The sequence below is a fragment of the Talpa occidentalis genome, unplaced genomic scaffold (assembly GCF_014898055.3).
Source record: "Talpa occidentalis isolate TD23 unplaced genomic scaffold, MPIMG_talOcc4v2.1 talOcc4.10, whole genome shotgun sequence".
Lineage (NCBI taxonomy): Eukaryota > Metazoa > Chordata > Mammalia > Eulipotyphla > Talpidae > Talpa > Talpa occidentalis.
In genome coordinates, this window is record NW_023600993.1 from 85429954 (window position 1) to 85444329 (window position 14376).

At 43.1% G+C, this 14376-nt stretch overlaps 2 protein-coding genes across 5 annotated transcripts in view; one reads left to right on the plus strand and one right to left on the minus strand.

Annotated features, from left to right (window-relative positions):
- Window positions 1-14376, plus strand: part of MMP24OS (MMP24 opposite strand) — an 80820-nt gene that overhangs the window by 17787 nt on the left and 48657 nt on the right. For 2 of the 4 annotated variants that reach the window (XR_008552391.1, XR_005122459.2), the window contains one exon: window positions 7619-8064. The exons of 1 other annotated variant lie outside the window; for it this stretch is intronic. The gene's annotated coding sequence lies outside the window, so the exon portion shown is untranslated. Of the gene's footprint in view, window positions 1-7618; window positions 8065-8794; window positions 9285-14376 lie in introns of those variants that run through there. One more of the 4 variants, XR_008552392.1, reaches the window with a different exon arrangement.
- Window positions 1-14376, minus strand: part of MMP24 (matrix metallopeptidase 24) — a 42366-nt gene that overhangs the window by 15736 nt on the left and 12254 nt on the right. Inside the window, exons 2-4 of the mRNA XM_037496325.1 lie at window positions 7319-7467; window positions 2622-2738; window positions 768-1072 (exon numbers count right to left, since the gene is read on the minus strand). Coding sequence (XP_037352222.1) covers window positions 768-1072; window positions 2622-2738; window positions 7319-7467 — 571 coding nt within the window. The remainder of the gene's footprint in view (window positions 1-767; window positions 1073-2621; window positions 2739-7318; window positions 7468-14376) is intronic.

Genomic DNA, 14376 nt, shown 5'->3' on the forward strand with positions numbered 1-14376 from the left:
CATCATGTTGCATTAGAGTTGGAAATAACCTTAGGTATCACCTCATCCAATCCCTCCTTTTACAGATTAAGAGACTGAGGGTGTATGACTGGACCTAGTCACCTCGCCAGGTGATTAAACTATAGTTTGAGTCCAATACTGCCACCTACCAGTCATGCCATTTGAGCTCCAAGTTCTTCATCCTGAAAATGTTAATGATGCACACTTGCCTTCTTACTAAGCAAGGGCCTTGTGAGTAAATACTAATGAGAAACTCCTACAACTGGAGGGTATTATTACTACTACTGCACAGGGTTGCCTCTGGTCCCATATACTACTCATTGAATTATAGTAGTGAAGAGCAAGTTATCCAAGGAAGCTAGAGTAATTATGGGGCCTATTACTTGCCTGTAACATTGACATAGGGAGAGAGTTAGTCATACGAAGGCCTTTGAAGCTTTGGTGAGGTGAGCCTATATTTTCAGACCCCACCTTCAGTCTTTTAGGCCCTTTTCTTCAGCTTCTGATTTATTACTTTATCTTATTCATGGCCTAACCCTTTCCTCCTGACTCAGTGCCTTCACTGAGTACTCAGACTCATCTCTATGGCTCTGGTCCTAGTAGGTCAAGTGTTGAATATTATCACTCTCTTAGATTCCTAGTTCCTGGACAAGAAACTCTAGAGACCAGGAAATCCATCTATGGTATCCTCTAAGCTCATCCTCAGGGCTTCTTCCCGTGACCACTGAGTGACCCAGGACTGACCCCCTCCCCCCTCATGGTCTTACCATCATGGTTGGCATTTCCTAGTGTCCACGGCTCATCTGAATCAAAGTGAGTGTCTCCTCCAATCCCTGGACCAGGGAAGTAGGCATGGGCCAGGAATCCTCCTTCCCCATCAAATGGGGAGCTGTCACCATGGAAACCAGAAGCAAAGAAGATCATGATGTCAGCCTCCTTCCGGTCACTTTTGATCTCATGGTATGGCACTTCTTCAAAGGTCAGCGGGGTCACCTTCTGCCACACATCAAAAGCCTGGCGAATAGCTTTTCGTGTGTCCAGCTCACCCACCTTTGGGGTGTAGTTGTGAATGCTGGAGAGAGAGGAGGATCGTTAAGGAGGAACAGATAGTCAGGCCTAGCAGAGCTAAAAGGGACATCAGGGACCATATGGTCCAATGACCTTCAAATTGGGAAGTCTAGAATTCTGCTGAATTCTTCTGAATTACCCCAGGGTTAAAGACCAGGGGTTAAAGAAGAATCTTAGGAGGCAAGGCTCAGGGTCCCAATCCCACCTCAGTCAGAGTGGCTTTGCTTTAATCACTGTTTTATGTTTTATCTCTGACAAAATTTGTGTTGATTATAGGATTCCACTGCAAGTTGTAGAAAAAAATTAAGTTGGTGAACATCATTTTCTAAATTTTAAGTTTTTCTCTTAATACATACAAAATATATATTAAGAATTATAAAAATGTTTAAACAGGGAGAGTTTAAGTGAAGCATTCCTTACAAAAATCTTTGGCAACAACAACTGTTTGTTTACCTAGAAGCTGGTATTTGTGGTAAAAGGAGGGATTTGACTGAATCGGTTATAAATTGAACTATGTAAGGGTGCTGTATTCATGTTGCATGATTCTCCACAGGGAGCATCACTACTTCTGGGTGCCCATGAACACCTAGAGCAGGATTATGGACTCATTCTATAAGTAAGGAGACCGAAGGCCAGAGAGACTGGTGGCAGAAATTAAGGCTTAGGGTTGAGTGAGAAGCCAGTTCTTCTTTCTCTTGATCCATGCTGCCTCTTCAGAAGACGCTAAGAGAGTCTATGCAGTTTTTAACTGGATTCTTCTTAAGCTTCCCTCTTGTCAGATTTTTTAGCAAATCATCTTCTAGTTTCTACAGTTCTTCAGCAGGAGAGTCCTTAGTTCATCACCAAGTATCTCCATCTTAGAGCCTACCCCTCCACATAGGGCATCTACCTGCGATAGATCCACTTTTCCTTGAAAGGTGTCAACCAGAGCTCACTGGAGCCTGCCCCCTGCCCAGCCTTTGCCCCAGTCCTGCTGTAAATTTGGATGTCTGGGTCTGCTGTGATGGGTTCCATCAACCCTGCTCTTGGTTGCTGGTCTGACTTGGAGGCTGATTCTGCTCTATCTTTGGTTTCCCTAGACAGTTTGGTGGTTCAGTTCTCTAGTCTTAATACTTCTCAAAAAACAACTGGGCCTCCATATTTGGAAGCTTGGGTGGAGTCCAGCTGGCTAAGTGGGGGAAGGGACCCAGATCTGAGGAAGTTTGGTTTGGCTAGCAGTGATAGGATGAGTTCAGCCTGGTTCTTTATCATAATAGAAAGTTACTCAACACTCCACATCCTACTTTCTGGAACTGAAAACTATAGGGATTTAAACAAAACACAATTGAAGAGCCCCCAAAGGACCAAATAAACCTGAAGTTGGAGACAGCCAGCATCTTCTGGAAGCCACAAGGAGAACAGAGTCATAGGCTCTCACTACCTGGCGGTGATGTACACATACCTGGTCCTCACCCTAATCACAGTTATACCTATAGTGTGAGCCTCTGAAACCCAGGAAGAAAGTGAGGGTGAATCCAAAGCCGGGGTGGGAGGAGGAGAGAGACTCAAAGCACCTGTAGGTGATGTGTTTTTGCCTCCACTTCTGTCCAGTCAGGGCATAGCGCTTGTTTCGCCTCCTGCGGCTTAAGTGGGGATGATCAGGGACACCACACCGGGGTTTCTTCATCCACCTGGGCAGAGAGGAGACACACACACATACTGTGATCACTGAATTTTCTCGGAAGGAATAGAAGCGTCCCCAGTCCCAGACTAAATGGCAATGTGTATCTTCTACCTAGACTCTAGGACTCTGGCTCTCATGAGTTGCTCACTAGGAACACAATAGACTTATTCATTCACTCTTCCATTCACTCATTCACTCAATCACAATTGAATATGAAGAAACATTGTTGCTAAGAGAATGGGAGTCAGAAGACATGAAGTTCTAGCTCCACCGCTACTCATAGGAGACTAAGCAAATGACTGAGTCAATTTGAGCCCCAGTTTCCTCATCTGCAACATGAGAATTTTACTTCTGCTGTTCTTAGCTGGTAGTGAGCCTCAAAGGAAGGAGTCTATGTGGAAATGCTCTGTAAATGTAATTAGATCACATCACTACTTGGTTTAAATCCCCCAATGACTCCTCCAAGCACCTAGAATAAAACGCAAACTCCACACCTTGGCCCACAGAATCCTGAATGGTGTAGTCCCTGCCTCGCTGTTTGATATCTCCACCTTCCTCCCCTCATATCCCTGTTCCAGCCACAGTGACCTTCTTGCTGATCCTTGAACCAGCTAAAATTATTCTACTTTGGGATTTTTGCATTACTGTGCACTCTGCTTACAAGGAAGACCTCACGTGGCTTGTTCCCTATTTTATTAAGATCTTTGCTCAAATTTCCCCCCTTCAAAGAGGACTTCCTGCCTACTCTATCTAAAGCCTCCCCTTCCTCATCCCACTGCTGTTTGTCCTGATTAATTTTTCTGCATAGCATTTATCCTTCCCTGAATTTACATATTAGCTCTCTTGTTCTTTATCTCTTCCACCGATTTTAAGTTTCTTGAGTACAGGAACTTTGCCTGTATCTCCGGTGCTGGCACGATGGTTGACACAGAAGGTGCTCAATAATGACTTGTTGAATGAGTGAATGAGGACTATTCAATACTAGAATGGCATAGCTTGGAAGGCAGCAAATCCCCTTTCACTATAGGTGAAACGACTAACTGTAGGACTTGGAACGTAATTCTCCACAACACTTATTACACTGTAGTGTGATTTTAAATCTCTTTAGTGTGTTAACTCTAACAGATGATAAATTCTCTGAGGACAGGAACTATGTTATATTCACCATTGTGTTTCCAGGAGCTATCCCAGTGCTATAATTGAGTAAACCTGGATAGCTCTTTGTTGTCAAGTGAAGTTACCTTAGGGAACAACAAGCATGGGATATCATCCATGATTTTTAAAGAAGGTATTAGGGTAAGAGATTTAAAGAGCATGGCCAACTGAGGCCCAGGCCATGCTGGCATTTTCTGTGCTTGTGCTGGCCTTGTGACCAACTAGATCAACAATTGCTGGAGTTGCTAGACGGAAAAGCCTCCTGACTCGTGCAGCTGTTGAAAGCAGTTGCTATTGGCAGTAGGGAGAAAAGAAAACAGATCCATTTGAACCAAATATTAAAAATTCCTTGAGGGACTTCACCAGGTTTTACTAATCTTTTTCCACATTGCCTAGACTGTCTCAAACTAGAAATCAAGAATAAAAGACATAATAATAACACCACCAGCTGTTCATATCAACATTGCGAATTTTCAGTGTTCAGTTTCTTTTTTTCAAGATTTTTGATTTTCCAAACAACTCTGTGAGATAACTAGAAATTATCATTATTTATCCCCATTTTACAGGTGAAGGAAAAGATATACAGGTCAATCAAGTAGTTTGCAAAATACTACAAACCGTGAGGCAGGATTGGAAATTAGTTGAGTGAATAAAGGGACTATTTTTTTAAAAAGACTTTTTAAAAATTTATTTATGCATACAAGAACTGGGTTGTAGGCCAGAGGTGTGGGGGTAAGAGGATTCACCAGAGACAGAGTGGAGAGCAGAACAGGCAGATCTATTGAAATACACTGCTGAGAGGAGCAGCGGGCGAGACAGGAGAGGTCTGCTGTGCCATGTGGGTTAGCTCCCTGGCTGGGGATTGTACTCCTCCTGCTGCAGTGGCTGGTGATAGCTTGATAGTGCTGAGACTTTAACCCCTGTTAAAGGGGGGAGACTTTAATCCCTGTTAACTCCCACCAGGGAGGCCCTAAAGGGACTATTAACTGATGCAATTTAACAAAGGATAGAACTTTCATTTTTTCCTTATGTGCTTAGCACAAGGTTGGACTAGAGGAACTACGGTTGTCAAATGAATAAATGAATGAATAACTAATTTCCAATGTAGATACTCAAAACTAGTATGTTAAATTGCCAGTCTAGCTTCCTATCACTACGAGTCCCTGGAAAGAGAACCAGAAGCTACAGCAAGGCTGACCTAGTCCTGGAGGTCTAGGCAGAGAAGGGCAGCAACTGCCAAGGTTATAGAACTGGAGCCAAAACAAAGGTCTCTAAGTTCTACCCAAACAACCTCCCCACTCAGGTCTGGTATTGTATGAGCCCCTCCATCACATCATTAGAGCAGTCAAATGTGTTATCTCAGAAATTTTGTTTTGCTTTCAAAACAGCATTCCTCCACCTTCCTACTAAGAGATGGGGGCAGAACTGCAAGTGGGAAATGCCATCCTCCTCCCTCAGATCGTTCCTTCTGCCTCCTCTTGCCATCCACCTGCCACTCTCTGAACCCTGTCCAAGAGCCCTGGGGCTTTCTGGAATGGAGTAAAATCCAAGGCCAGGTGGTGCCTCAGCAGAGCCACCAGAGCTGCCGCCCAAGGACTGCTCAGAGCCCTCAAAAAAACCTCCTATTTGCAAGGCCATTGGGCGCTCTGTAGCCAGCTCTTTTGTGAGGCCACAGGGCCTGGGACTCCACTGTCCTTACAAAGAGCAGTAAAATGTATTATCTCAGAATTTCACCACCCACAGCCAGAATAGGAACTGTTGGGGCAGAATGTTAGGATCATAAAATCCCAAACTCACCAAATTTTTTTTTTTTTTTAAAACACCAGCTTTTTTTTTTTTTTTAAAAGATTTATTTATTTATGCATACAAGAGCTGGGGTACAGGCCAGAAGTGTGGGGGGTGAGAGGATTCACCAGAGAGTGGGGAGAAGAACAGGCAGATTGACCAAAGTACACTGAGGAGAGCAGCGGGCGAGCAAGGAGAGGTCTGTTGCGCCATGTGGGTTGCTCCCTGGCTGGCCGGGGTTTCAAACTTGTGCTGTAGTGGCTGCGGACAGCTTCATAGGTTGCATCTTAACTCCTTGCACCACCAGGGAGGCCCTAAAGTCACCAAATTTTAAAAGCTTAGAATAATGGAATCTTAAATTTGAGAGCTGTAACCCAATACTTGGCAAGTGAACAAGCTGAGGTTCAGATAAATGATTGTCTCAAGGAGTGATTCACCCAAGGGGTAGATTGATCCTTGATCCACAGTGGGGTAGATTTCCTTTCCCTCCACCCACCAACTTCTGCCCATCCTTCCCCAGGTCTGCTGCTTCTACCACTGGAGTTCAGAATTCCACCCCTCCTTAGGGAAGTCACTCCAGCTTCTTCCTATGCCTTCCTGGCAGTAATGGCTGTTCTTAACAGTTTTAGTAATATTCAGGGCTATATCTTAAATTTAAACATGCTCAGCTCTCAGCATGCTCATCCCTCTGACTACCATTTATTTCTCCTTCCCTTCACTGTCAAGCTTCTTGAAAGTCTTCCCTAAACTTGTCATCTCTGGTCCTCACGTCCCCTTCTCCCCACTGCAATCTGACTTTGTCTCCACCATTCCGCTGAGATTGCAATGGCCTCTTTGTGCTTAAACTCAAATGTTTTTCAGTCTCCTGTTTGACTGTTCTGTGGCAACTGACCCCGCTGACCTACCCTTACTCCCCCAAAACCATCCCCGCCAAGACATGGCATCCCCATGCTTCCTTTACCTCTCTGGCTGCTCTTTCTCAACTTGCTTTGATGGACTCTAGCCCCAGCTTCTCTTGCTCCTCTTTATGCTCTCTTTCAGTGATCGGCCCATCCTCATGGTTTGGCATTTTATTATTACCTCATAAGTATCTCTCTGAAACTCAGTGCTTCCTTCTGAATTCTATACTGGTGTAGACGGGTGATTGTGTCTTTCACTAAATGGTGAGCCTCTGGAGGGTAGGGATCATAGAGTCAAGCACCACACCTGGCACACGTGGGCATTCAGCAAATGTTTGCTAAATGGAAAAGGTGGAATAAGAGTGACCAACTCATTATCATTCAAGAGTGATCTGTATCAAGTGAGAGTGGACAGAGAATACAGAGGGGCAACTCATAGAATCACAAGTTATTGGAGTCAGAGGAGATTTAAGACTGTCTATAACCAAACCTCTCATTGTGCTGAGAAGGAAACTGAGGCCCAGAAGAGTTAAGAGACTTGTCCATGGTCACACAGCAAGTTTATGGCAGAGCACATCCCCAGCTCACATAGGAAAGGGCACCTTGGGGTATTCCCTCCCAGGATGACACTGCAGGAGTAAAAGATAAGAAGATAGGATGGACATGGTGTATACATGAGGATATGACAAATGTGAACCCCAATGTAAGTCTGGAAAGGTCAAAGGCACAGTGTCCTATGAAATCTTACTCGATCGTTGTCTGATCCAACACACCGGTGACTGGGATCCCGTAAAACTGCTGCATAGTGGAGACTGCTGACTGTAAGGCCTTCCCTGAGTGCAACGCAGATGCCCGCGAATCATAGGGAAGCAGATAGCCATATGACTTTAACCAGTTCTGAAAGACACGTGAAAGAAAAGGATGCATTATGCTGGAGAATGCTCTGTTCTACCTGGGCAGAGATCTGCTCTTGAAACTAGGGTTTATTTTACCCAGGGGACTTATGAACTTCTGCTCTTATTTTTTCCTCCTTCTCTCCCTCCTGCAGACATTGTCAAATTAATCTCCAGAAAACACAGTTCTTGTTGGCTTCCTCCCCCATATAAACCTTTCAGTGGATCTCTGCTGTCTTCAGAATAAAGATTAAATTTGCATTCAAGGCTTCCCACTACCCTGTTCTTTACTTGTCTACTCAGTGGTTTCCTCTGACATATGTATGACTAGACATGTAAGAGCACAAGGACAGTGTCTTCACAGGACTACAGTGACCTATTAAAGTGCTGTGCCACCCAGAAAGCCTGGGGGTCTAAAGTCAGAGTCTGATGAAGAATCGTGTTGTAGACTATTTGTTGGCATGATATTATATACAATGCTATTGTCAATCCCTCAGAAAAAGCAGGCCATTATAAATAAATAAAAGAAAGAAAAATAAAACAATGTATTATTTAGACACAAACATATGCATAGAAAAAAGCCTAGAAGGGGACATATAAAGACAATAGTATGATTATGTAAGAGAAATCTCTTTTTTAGGAAATACATACTGAAGTATTTAGGTTTCCAGAAGGGTTCATGATGTCTGCAGTTTTTTTCCTAAAAGGCTACAGGAAATGAATATGTGTATATATATTTGAATATATATAATATATGAATGTGGAATGTGTATATAACATATATATATATATATATATATATATGCCCACATATATGGAGAGAGAAAGAGGGAGAGAGAGAAGGAAGAAAACAAATGTGATGTTAACAGTAGCTAACAACAGTTAACAAAAATAAGTTAATAAATGTAGTAAATGTAAAATGTTAACAGCTGAGAAGCCCAGTGAAGAGGATTCAGGAATTCTTTGTCCTATTGTTGAAAACTTTTCTAAAAGTCTGGAGTGATACCAAAATTTTTTTAATGAAAAAAGAATTAGCTGTGAATATCCTTTGTTATAGTATCATGAAGGACTTCTTTTTTTGTTTCGTTTTCTGTCTTCTAAATTTTATGCATGAAGACATTAAAAAAAAGTAGTTTAAAAGGGCAAGAGAATCTGAACAAAGCTGAGTGAAGAAGCTCAAACAAACAACGCATCTGAGGAACAGCGAAGTAAAGATGATGATTCACATCCAGGAGGCAATAGAAACCTGAAGAATCCAGAACACTGGGAAATATATGTGGCATCATTGGAAAATGAGGGAAAATCCTTGTTGGCTTTTTTTTTTTTAACAGACCAGAACACCCCTTCATGCTGTTCTCTGAGCAAGATCAACCCACTGCCCCTCCTCCGAGGATTATCCTGAGCACCAAATGAGCTAAAGATGGAAAAGGACTTTAGAAAGCGATCAGTAGCCTTTGCTGCTTTCTATATGAATAGTCTTATTGTGGGTGTGTCTGTTACTACAAATCAAATCAAACCACTTTTGTAAGAAGGCGGATCAGAAACTATAAATAACTTACTCTTTATTTAACCAGAGGTGACTATAACATCTTTACTGCCTTGTGATAAAATCCATCTGACTGATTGAAAACAAAATCATCAGAATAATAAAATCTTAAACCACCTACAACAGAGCAACCACCTTAGCTCTTATGTTTGGGATCTAAAACACACTCTTCATTCCAAAAGAACAGCACAGAATATCAATACTTCTTGTAATTCTCCAAACATTGATTCTCTTTCATGCTTCTGTACATTTTCCCCTCTGCCTGGCATGTTTGGCAAGAACTTCCATTATTTTAAGGTTCAGCTGATATTATTACCTCTGGAAGATTTCCCTTACTCCCTAGCCTAAGTTATTTTCTCCTGCTCCTGGTCTCCTCAAATCCCCTGTCATAGATATTATAGATCTTACCATATTGGGTGCTAATCATTACTTTTCAGACTTCTTCAGGCTCTAACTTCTCAAGGGAAAGGCCCAGGTTTTACTCATCCCTATATATTCAGTGCCCAGGAATTCCCTGTTCTGCAAACATTATTGGACACTTTTCCACATGCTAGGCACTGTGTAAGATGCTAGGAGTACAAGGATAAATAAGGAGCACACAGACCAGAGTAAAGCCACAGTGACTATATAGCACTGGAAATCGGGTATGTACAGAGTCCTATGGGAGAACCAAAGAGGGGTGACATCCACATGGTGTGGGGTGAGGTGAGTGAGGAAGCTGGGGAGGTTTCCAGATGGAGCTGAGATCTAAGTCTTAAAGGATACAGTATGTCCAGTGGCTGTGAGGTGTGGGGGAGCATGGCATGTTCTGAGCAGCATTTAAGAGGGCTGGAACTTTTCAGGGGTTGGCAATGAATGGGAAGGGTTAACAAGGAGAGAAGTAAGGATTATATATCATGATCTGTTCACAAGTGGTGAAATTATAGAGAATCACTTGTGATTTGACCGTGGCCTATGATCAGCCAAAAATCTCAAGAAAAACATCAGAAATGCAGGGCATTTCTGACAAGGCAACTGACAAGGCAATGACAGGGCAACTGACAAGTTACCCATGGTTCATCTACATGCTCATACTTCTTTTCCCAGGTTAAGTTTTGTCATTAAAGCCTGAAATCCCTGCACCTCATTCTCTCATCCCCTCACAGCCAGAAGGTCAGCTTCTCTTTTCTAATGGAAATTTCAGTGAAGAATTGTCAAGTTGAATGGCCAGGGTGCTTTTGTGGGAAAGAGGTGCTCACACAGTCCTGAGGTTGAAGGTCCACATCACCCCTTACAGGCTGTGTGGCCTCTGTGTTGGGTAAATGGAGCTGCAGTTTCCTTTCTTTATAAAATGTGAGTAAGAATTCCTTCTCTACAGGATTGTTGTTAAGATGAAATGAACAAATGCTGTGACACATAATTACTCGCAAGGTGCTTATTTATGCCTTTGGATGGTGTTTGTTCTGTTTCATAAAATCAGGGTGGGAAACACGGTCTTCGACTCCTCCTCTGCCTTTGGGAATCTAGTCATCTTGTCCTCCCTCATTTTCCCTGGGCCAAGAGGCAGGCCTGTGGGTTCTATGGAGGGTAGTACTTCTGCTGTGGTCCTGTCTGCTTGCTGCTTGGTGACCATGGACATGACCATCTCACACACAGAACCAGAAGCACTGCATGCAGAGAAACACTAGCTGACTTGCATTGCATACTTTTCACCCTGTCACTCAGTGTTCTTAGAATCAAGCACAATCACTTCCTATTAAGTTTTAGCTTGAGGAAAATGTTTTCCCTACAGGAGATTCCATATACTTTCTGGTATCAGAAAATGAGCATAGAATAACCCGATGGTTTTCCCTTTGGGCTTCTCTGCCAGGAATCTTTCAGTCCCATGTATTAGGTGTTGAACACTGTGTTGCTGGGAAGTAACTATTAATTTTTGTTGTAGTTGTTGTTATCTTTCTAACCACCAAGTCACGTTCAACCTTAAAAATCTTTATTTAAAAACATCATTCCAATCTATAAACTGCCTCAAGCTGTTCCAGAAAGAGGCGTAAACTCTAAGTTCTCTAAGAACAATACTTGGATGAATTAGGCATTAGGGAGATGGCTGGGGGTTTCTGGACAGACAGGGCTGACAGACCATTCATCCAGCTGAGTCTCTTTGAGCACGTACCTCTGTGCTAGCATGGAATCTAAAAATCTTCTTTCTGCCTGTCCTCTTTACTGCATGTGGTAGAAGAGAGCCAACAGTGAACTTTTGCCATTAACCCACCCCTTCATAAGCATTGGGGAATTGAAAGTAGCTCCCCCTCAGTTAAGGGCTGACAGCCTGGTTTACTTTAGCTTCTTTTCTGGGATGCTCGAGTAAGGAGTGTCTCAGAACCAGTCAAGATCCATTAGGAAGTTCCCAGAGTCTATGTCAGCATTAGGAGTTAGGATCTAAGCACTGGGTCCTACCGGATGGTCTCACTCATAACAGAAATCTAGAAAACCTAAATAAGGGACCAGGAAAAATAATAACTATAAGAAAGAAAAAAATCAAAATCAGTAAACAACTATGAACCAGAGACACACTTTGGGGGGAAAGGAGCAGGGAAAGGAGGGATTGGGGTCAAAATCAGGGGGTTGCAATTGTATGGGGAATATAAAAAATAAAAAAAGTTGTTTTGAAGACTTAAAAAAAAAAGAATATAAATAGAAAAAAAAAAAAGTATGGCTCAAGAACAAACAATGGAATGGATCATCTTTCTCAAGGCTTCCCCTCCTGGTTTCACTGGAAACAGTTCTCTGAGCTTAGGGGCAGATCCCTATCAGGGGAATCTGGGGGTGGGGTCTGGTCAAATGACAGCTCTAAGCCAGGAAATGGCATTGAGACTGGACAGGTGTGCATGTGTGCATGTGTGTATGTGTGTTAGGGTGTGTTAGAGGATAGGAAGCTAAGGACTATGGTTTAGACAATTCCAACTTTCACTGCTTAACTCTGTCTCTGCCACTCACTTGTTTATAACCCAGGTAATCTTCTGACTTCTTTCCAGCTATCCCAAATCCAATCCAAAACATTCCCTCCCCATTCATTCTTCCAGGCTGTTCCTGCTGCCTGCAAAACCATTCTCTTTCTGCATGTTAGCAAACTTACTCTTCAGGGTCTAGCTGAAATGTCACATCTGGTGAGCCCTCTTTAACTCTCCCTGCAGAGCTAGCAGGTACTTTCTTTATTCCTGCAGTGTTTACTACTCTACAGTGAATCCTACCTGTTGGTTAATAAGTCTGTTTTCCCCACTAGATAGAATTCCTGAGCACCAGAGACTGTGTCGGTTATTTTTGTGTCTGTTGTAGTAGTTAGCACAAAACCTGGGAAATAGATGATGAATGAATGAATGAACAGTTGGTCTAAGAAGAACTGAGTACCAGGAAGGGTATTTGTCTTGGGGAGGTTTAATTAGTAATATACATGAAAGCAAGCATCAAGCATACTTCTTGTATCAGAGACTGAAAAATTTTGCTGAAATTCAGTCTATTAGGGTTTAACTATTTTGTTATGGTAATATGCTTCATTGTCCCATCTGAAAAAAAAAATAAAGCCCACTAAAGGAAAAAGTTCTATTTAGAATCAACGACCTACCTTTCATCTTTTTACACCTGGATCCATTGATCAATCACCAGCCACATCAGAAGTCTAACCTTTACAGCTCAGTTAACCAATTCTAAGATGTCTGTCACCCTCTAAGTGCTGAAAGAGGTGTAAACCCAGAGGAAAGTGAGAAAAATCTCAGAGTGCGAGCAGGGACCAAAATAGCTGGGCTGAGCCAAAGATGTAGGGATCATAGACTATACAGTGTGATTGGTTTGCTGGCCAGAGGGCGGGATTCTGCTTCCTGAGAAGCCAAAGCTGAGACATTCAGGAGTAGTGGCAGGCAAAGGAGAGAGCAGAGAATAACAAGGAGAAAAAATGTGGCCTGAAGAGGGAAGAGAGCGGCAGACAGCAGAGGCGGTGGTGAGATTAGAAGTGGAATGGAGGCGGCAAGAAGCAGATCAACTGGCAGTGCTCTCGCAAACAGAGATGGCCATGGGGGAGGAGAGAGAGATGGATCTGTTAGAACTGTGTGGTCTCCTGGGCTCACTAGGGAGCCTGGCTGGGGGTCAGCAAACCAGACTCTACAGGCTGGAGAGGGAGTAGGGGAATGATCAGAAGCAAATATCTGGCCAGGAAGGCAGGGGGCAGAAGGTACCAGCAGAAAGGCCACAGGTGAACTCTACAAAGAAGGACCAGGCAGGAGGGTGTCAAATTTGGAAGCATGGGTTAGAATAAGAAAGAATGAAAGACCTTGATCAGAGAGTTTGGGCAGCTGAGGTCTTGGGTGATGATGTGAGTAATGGGAGCAAAGCATTGGCACCGGCACACCCGGGAGCTCCAAGTCCAACTGTAGAGGTAATATTTACAGAGGGACAGTGACAAACTGGAGCATGACTAAAGGAGAGTGAGGGCACCAGGAACCCTGTCCCATGAGGAAAGATGGGTGATGTTTAGGCTGGAGAAGGGAGGGTTGAGGAGACATGACAGTCATGAAAAAGCCAAATGGCTATGGATGAACTAGATTTATATTCTGGTTGGCACAGAGGGCAAAACTAAGACTAGTACAGATTACAGGACAGAGAACGCAACTTATTAAGAAACAGTTTTTTTTTAAAACTCACATATTCTAGTTATAACAGTGACAATAGCTGCTGTTATCAGTACATCTGCTATATACCTGGAATTGTGCTAAATTGTGATTTAGCATTTATCCACCCCACATGGTAGGAATTGCCATTCTCAATTTGCAAATGAGGAAACTGAGGTTCAGAGAGGTTAAGCAATCACTCAGAGCTACAAAGCTAGTAAGTGATCCAAACCCAGCTAACTCTGAAACCAGGTATTCTCTATTGTCAGGCTACTGGACAGGCTTCCCTTTACCCTCCCAGGACCTCCTGTGCCTGGGTGTCCTAGGGCAGAGTCCTAGATCATAGTGTGCTCAGTATCCTTCTTCTGTGACTCCTATGCCAGAGTCTGCCACCACAACCTACCAAGTTACCCAGCCAGAACCACACATGATCTACCATGTCTCCCCCTCCTGAACAGCCCACATTTGGTCTTCTACTAAAGAACTGCTGGTTCTGCCTCTGAAACAAAAGATCTGTTTCCTTCTGTTTATTCACTCATTTAGAAGTATGTATTGAGAACCTACTACGTACCAGGCACTGGGTATTAGACTCTGGGATGTAATAGCAAACAAAGTCATTCTCATTATTTTCTGTTTAGTGGAAGAAACCATGTGGTGATAAGTGCTATGAAATGTAAAGCAGGCTAAGGAGATAGAGATGGCACAACTTTTATAGAGGATGGTTAGGGAA